Source organism: Humulus lupulus, chromosome X (assembly GCF_963169125.1).
Source record: "Humulus lupulus chromosome X, drHumLupu1.1, whole genome shotgun sequence".
NCBI classification, from domain to species: domain Eukaryota; kingdom Viridiplantae; phylum Streptophyta; class Magnoliopsida; order Rosales; family Cannabaceae; genus Humulus; species Humulus lupulus.
The window spans coordinates 221,777,784-221,785,268 of record NC_084802.1 but is presented as its reverse complement, the minus strand read 5'-3'; the positions used below and the strand labels follow the sequence as shown (position 1 = coordinate 221,785,268).

The 7,485-nt window shown below is 37.2% G+C and overlaps 1 protein-coding gene across 1 annotated transcript; it reads right to left on the bottom strand.

The window, feature by feature from the left end:
• Positions 1 to 4,789: 4,789 nt before the first annotated feature.
• LOC133806795 (uncharacterized) lies at positions 4,790 to 5,332 on the bottom strand. The gene has a single exon (XM_062244884.1). The coding sequence runs from the start codon at positions 5,330 to 5,332 to the stop codon at positions 4,790 to 4,792; it is 543 nt and encodes a 180-aa protein (XP_062100868.1).
• Positions 5,333 to 7,485: the final 2,153 nt, after the last annotated feature.

The following is a 7,485-nucleotide window of genomic DNA, read 5'->3' as shown; positions in this document are numbered from 1 at the left end:
TCTTTATAATTAGGGTGTGTTTCTATACTTAGAAAAAATAAGCCATCTTTATTATTTTCTAAGTGTGTTTCTAACCATCCTATATTGATTTCAATATACTGGTTGTAGAGGCTCTCTTCGGGTATTTAAGTGTGTTTGCAAGTCCGGGTTTGGCTGATTAGATTGCCCCCAGTTCTGATTTAGGTGATCTCAAAGATCAGGATACTCATTCGGATAGTTCTCATAATTTCTAGGCTCGGTGTTATACACACTCACCAACCTGCTATAATCATCACTTCCACCAAGGAAGCTGACATTTCTCTCTGTTGTTGCTATTATGGGGCTCGAATACGAGGTGGGTTATCCATATGTACCCTCATTCCAGTCTTTCGTGACCTTGACATATGACTCCCTGATGGAAGGACTTGTCTATGTTCCTGATATGCTCCTCGTGGGGACTCACGCTCACCCAAGTGTTCGGGCCGAGCTAGATGGCTTCTGTCTCGGCTCCCACTTCTTTCTGTAGATGTGTCTCTATTGTGCTCAGAGCTGAGAAACTTCCATGTCCTCGCCTACTCAATGCATTAGCCACCACGTTGGCCTTGCTTGGGTGGTATAGAATCTCGCAATTGTAGTCCTTCACTAACTCTAACCACCACTGATGTCTCGTATTTAGCTCTTTCTGAGTGAGGAATGTAATGACCCAACTATTTATAAGACCTTGGACCATTAAAACTACTATACATAGCTACTATTTTTGAGAAAATATACATAAGAAATACTTATAACTTTATTTGAAAACCCAAAATATTATGCTAATACAAAATAGAGTAAAAATATATAAAATAAAATGTGATATGGTGTGGGATACCATTGTTTACAAAACATAAAACATAACTTTAAAAAACCTAGTTGCGGAATTACATCAAAATATAATTTAAAAGACTAAAATAAATGTCATCCTCGATCGACACATAGTCCATTCATTCCATTCATCCTCAACACACAAGCCAAACTACCAAAAATCCTTCCACCTTCCATATTTATTTGCCTGCATCACTCTAAAAATAAAGGAGTGAGCCTAATGCCCAACAAGGAAAATCTACTACACATATAAGCATAAAACTATATCATAAACATATACTAGAAAACATATGATTATAAAAGAATCATATATCATATAGGACTATAATGGCCATCATTCTTCTTGGGGCTTGATAGCTAGGCAAATCATAAGCCATAAATTTGTAGGGCTTGTTATCTAAACAAGTCATATAAATTTGTGGGGCTTGTTATCTAAATAAATCATATGCCCAAGGATTATAAAACATATTTTTGGGGCTTGTTATCTAAACAAGTCATATGCCCAAGGAATATATTCTTGGGGCTTGTTATCTAAACAAGTTATTTGCTTGTTATCTAAACTAGTCATATACCAAAGGACTAAAAACATATCATACATATACATATCATAGCATAAACATATCATAACATAACATATCATAACATATAAGCACATAAAATCTATCCTATTTTCCTTACCAACACCGGGATATTTGAGAACAAGGACGGAATTTGGAACACTCCTAAAACCAACAATAAGAATGGTGAGTATTTCTAAAGGAAAGAGATGATAAAGAGGATAACTAAACCACCAAGAAAAATCTTACCGAAAAGAAACCTTAAGTTCAAAGAACTTAAATACCTAACCAAGAATCGAAAACAACAAGTTAAGATTTGAGTAAAGAAAACTAAAGAACCATATAGAAAGAAACTAAAGAATAGGAATACCTTTGGATGTACTATAATCGATCTACACCTCAATATTGAAAACACAATATATCTCACTTCCCAAGTGTTTATAAAACTTAAGGTGATGAAGCTTTTATCCCAAACCCAAGTGTATCATTCTATAGTAACCCTAGCAGCTTGAAGGCTCTGAACACATCTTGAAGAATGAAAGAAATGGCTGGGTACTAGGTCCTATAAATAGAGTTCAGGGAGTGAAAATATCTTCTTTTAGCTTGAATAATGAATATTAATTGAAAAATATTTGAATATTCGTTCAACAAGTACCCAGGACTCGGTCAAAATCATTCTGAGGCAAGTCAAGAGGTTAAGGAATGAATCAAGCTCGGTTTCTACGAAGTTTGAAAACAGGATACTGGACCCGATATATCACCTAGGGTATGCAATATATCGCCCCTACCCGTATATCACAGGCTCTTGTTTTCGTTCGTGCAAAGTCGACGTGTTTTTCATATCTTCCGTAGGCGATATATCGGCCCCTATACTGTGATATATCGACATACGTGAATATATTAAACACGTAATTGCACTTTTTCAACATAATTTGAATTGGATAAACAACTTTGACTGAGTCATAAGACGATCCTAACAGCTGCTGGAAGGTTCTAGAGCTTCTAGTTATTTCTTTTTGATTAAACTATGCATCATAATACTTAAATCCTTTATAAACATGTACATGGCAAGTGTCATGATCATATTAGTTCTATCTAAACCTTATAGTATAATAAATGACATCTTTATATCAGTTATATTAATCAAACCTTATGTTATAATTAATATTCTTAAGCTATAGGTTAAACTTATAAAATCTATAGGTGTTGCTACGAGTGTTCAACTAAGTCCCGGCTTGAACCAAAATCCACGGTAACTAACATACTACTAACTAATACTAACTACTACTATCTAGCTAGCTATCTAAGTAAATATTCTGGGACTCTACAATTCTCCCCTACAAAAAAATATTTTGTCCCCAAAATTTACTTATCACACAATTTCGGATACCGGTCTAACATGTCCTCCTCCAACTCCCACGTTGCCTCACGTTCAGAACTATTACTCCATAGGACTTTGACTATCAGAAAACTCTTTGACTGTAATTCCTTCATCCCTCTATCTAGGATGCTAACCGGTCATTCCTCGTAACTCAAGTCTTTCTGGAGTGCTATCGTATCATACTTGACAACGTGAGATGGATCTGACACATATCTATGCAACATCGAGATGTGGAACACATTATGGCTATCTGCTAGAGCTGGAGGTTGGGCTAATCTATATGCAACTGCTCCCACTTTGTCCAATCTCTCAAAAGGGTCTATAAACCTGGGACTAAGCTTGCCTCTCTTCCCAAACCGCTTCACACCTTTCATAGGAGATATCTTTAAGAAGACTTGATCTCCGACTTTGAATTCCACATCACGCCTCTTGGCATCCGCATAACTTTTCTGACGGCTCTGAGCAGTGAGTATACACTTTATAATCAGTGCTACTGCATCCTTAGCTTCTCTAACAGCTTCAGGCCCAAGAAGTTTCCTTTCTCCTACCTCGTCCCAATGTAACGGTGATCGATACCTTCTTCCATAAAGTAGCTCATAAGGTGCCATCCTAATTGTTGACTGGTAGCTATTACTGTAGGAGAATTCTATTAGCGGCTAATGCTTACTCCAAAATCTCGATGTGAACACCAATCCTTTATCGGATACTATTGTCTTAGGAATTCCATGCAGTCTTACTATTTCTTGAACATAAATGTCTACGTACTGATCTACTGTGTACGTAGTCTTAACATGTAGGAAATGAGCTGACTTGGTTAGTCTATCTATTACTACCCAAGCCGAGTAATGCTGCTTATTTGTTCGTGGCACACACATCATGAAATCCATGGCTATGTCATCCCATTTCCTTTCTGGAACACTAAGTGGTTGCAATAAGCCTGCAGGCCGCTGATGTTCTGCTTTCACTTGCTGTCATACTAAATATTTAGACACATAAAGTACACAAAGTACTGGTGCTGAGCATAGCTTATCCTTAAGCAACTGGAATCTCTCTTCACACTTATCAGTCCAGTTGAACCTCTACTACTTCCGAGTTAGGTTTGTGAGGTCATCTATCCTAGCAAAGGATATGTGTTCTTAATTGTGATCTTATTGAATTCTCGGTAATCAATGCACATTCTCATACTTCCGTCTTTCTTTTTCACAAATAGAACTAGTGCTCCCCATGGTGATTGACTAGGTCGTATGAACCCCTTGTCCAACAATTCTTGTAGCTGTGTTTTGAGTTATTTCAACTCTGCAGGTGCCATTTGGTAGGATGTTTTGGATGGTGGTGCTGTTTTTGGTGCAAGTTCAATCACAAATTCGATTTCTCTGTCCGAGGGTAAACCTGGTAAGTCCTCGAGAAATACCTCCGGGAACTCACAAACATTATGAACATCCTCAAGTTTTAGCTCGATCTCTCTAGACTTATCCACAACATTTGCAAAATATTTTGAACACCCATGCTACATCATGTTTCGAGCTTCTAATGCATATATGATAGGTATGCGAAATCCTATCACTTCTCCATTAAAGGAAAAGAGTTCCCCTTCTTCAGGTCTGAACTCTACTGTCTTTCTCCAACAGTCTATCGTTGCTCCATATTTGGCTCACCAGTCCATGCCAAGTATAACATCATAATCTGGTATGTACTGCTCTATGAGGTCTGTTGGGCACTCTCTGCCCTCCACTATTATAGTAGTTAACTATAACCACCTAGTTGACGACATAATGTCTCTTGTGACAACCATGTTAATGTTGGCTACCTCTCCCTAGGTCAAAGTAGACACTCTAGCTGGAACTAGATTACCATTGTTTCCTTGTCCAGCTCATTCCCTCCACTATGAGCAATCCTCCTTCAAGTGGCCTGCTTGACCACACTCGTAGCATTTGTTTGAGCTTGCCTGACATTCTCCTAAATGTCTGCGTGAACACTTGCGACAATTGGGGAACTTGGTCTTGTCGTTCTAGTGGTTTCCACGATTATGATTATTATTGTGGTTCTTGTGATTACCATTGGGAGTTGTGATCTTGGACCTTTTGTCAGTACCACTGTTTTGACCCTCTTGGGCTTTTGTCTTGTTACTCTCTTGTAAGGCTTTACTCTTCTTAGCCTTTCCCCTTGCAGCACCATCCTTCCATATACGGGTCTCCATGTACTCAGCATCTAAAGCTTTGTCTAGAATCTCAGCAAAGCTAACTAGCTCTGTACTGGTCATTTTGACATCCCTGGCAATCAGAGGCTTCAGTCCCCTTATGAATCTCTGGACTCTCATGGCCTCTGTTGGGAAAACTACCTCAAATGCAAACCTTGCTAGTCTGTCAAAATTTGGGGCATACTCTATGACTGAAACACTATCTTGTGTCAGCGTCACAAATTCATGAACTCTAGTTGCTAGCACTACAACGCTATAGTACTTCTTGCTAAAGACTTGTACAAAGTTAGCCACGGTCATGATCTTTAAAGTTCGTGTCTGCTTAACTACGTCCCACCAAATTCTAGCATCCATCTTTATGATTTGCTAATTATTTTGTTGTCACTGGTAATTCTTAACTTGTACCAGTAGCCTTTGTCTTGTTTCATCATGTCGCAACTCATTACTTATCTTCATTGTTGCATTGGTTCGTAGCTTGTCACTATCTATGTTTAACTCCGTTGTCATGGATTTACTCGCTTCATTGCGCCCTTAGTCTCCATCGACTCCACTAAGGTTTTGTTGTTGTTTGCTACCAAATGTTGTGGGGTGTCCACTTTGTATGCTCCTTTGCTAAAGACTTTTTAGTGACTGCGCGTATTTGTCTAGTTAACAACATCACCTCGCAAGATAATGTCGTGGAGTAAACTCCTTGACCTATGTCTTTATTAACAACCGCGTCGTAAAGCTTATGTGTCATTTGATCTTGATAGTGTCCATTTATATCATCATTATCGTATTCCATTATTTTCTTTACTTGAAATTGATAGTGCCATACTTGTGATTTCCTATGATGCATCTCATCCATTAAATACGTTCATTCACGACAAACATCTTTCGGGGAGTTAATATCCACTCATCTCCATCGCTACCTCATCTATATGAACCCTTGAGATCCCATTGATCTCTTCGAGAAGTTTCTTTCTAGAAGTCCTAATTACTAGAGGCATACTTTCTACACTACAGTCACAGAACTAATTACTTAAAAGAAAATAATACAAATAACAATTAAAGAAAATACTTACAACACAGTGAAGTGAGATTTTTCAGTCTTTAGCATGTATGCGGAGGATCCTTGGAAACATGAACGACTATCTCGGATACCATTTGCAAAGAACGTCCTAATCTATTACTTTATAAAAACGTCTCCTATCACACATGTATTAGAAAAATACCATTTTAAGGAAAAGTTCAGTGGGGCCTTGATAAAACATGCAATTTGGGCCCATTAGTTTGAAATAAAATATTATGTCTTTATGCAGTATTTGGAAATAAAAAAATAAACAAAATAAGCCCCATAGACGAAATTTGAAAACATAATCCATAACATAAGTTTCTTAATTATCCTTGGCACTCATCTTGATCATTATTCATTCATAGGGCACCTCGCATCACACTTGCCTAGTGTCAGAACCTCCCACTTCATTGTGCATGCCAAGAATAATCCTATTGCCTACCTGAAAGGGAAATTAAGGTGGTGAGCTAAAAGCCCAGTAAGGAAATACAAACAAATTCAACAATATGTAAGAACAACACAAGAAGAGCATATTTGTATCGTAAACTCATGGAGAAACATATCATATTCACAGGCATAGATCATAGTCATAATCTTACATCATAATCATACATCATGTGAACATGACACCTTTATTGTCCATGTCACATCATGAGGTAACCAGCCAAAAGCATAAACTGGTAAGACCTCCTCTATGAGGTAAACAGGATCTCAGGTCCTCAAATAACCTCTGTGCGTGTGCCCTATGAATTACGCCATATCCTTAGTAACTCATTTGTTGTATTGCGTTTAGTACGCTAACAACCTACATCTTTTACATACAACATACAGGCAAGCATAACAACAATTCATATCATAAAATAATAACGCATACTTGTCATAACACTTGGCTTATCATAACATATACTTTCCATAATACTTTAACTCTTGCAACATAACAAGTCATATCTTTCATAACATAATTCATAGAAAATTCTAACTAACTTCCTTACCTCAAGTCCAAGCAAAATATAAACTGTGGGGTACTTCACAATGAGCCTAAAATCACAATCAAATGTTCATCTTAAAATCATTTAAGATTACACATGCCCAACACACATACCCCACGTGTGCATGAGCCATGGACACGTGGCACATGTTGCACCACACTATAAACATTCAACAATTTCACATAAAATCATAAAAGAATAATCTTAAGTCTACTAGTGAATTCTTGATGTTTGCAAAACAAGAATCATGTACTTAGTCAAATGGCGTGTCTTTGATAGTAAAACTTAGCTTGCATGTAACATGCATACGTGAGATGGTTCTTAAAACTTTCCTTGAAGTTGGAAATATTTACTCATTTATTTTCTTCTCAACTTCATAAAAATTCTGCAAGCATAAAATAAAATTTCAATTTGATTATTACTACTTTATTCATTTAAGGTGTATATTTTCCATTCATAAATTT

Coding starts and splice junctions, on each gene's coding strand:
- LOC133806795 (XM_062244884.1), bottom strand. CDS start 5,332: ATGGATGCTAGAATTTGGTGGGACGTAGTTAAGCAGACACGAACTTTA.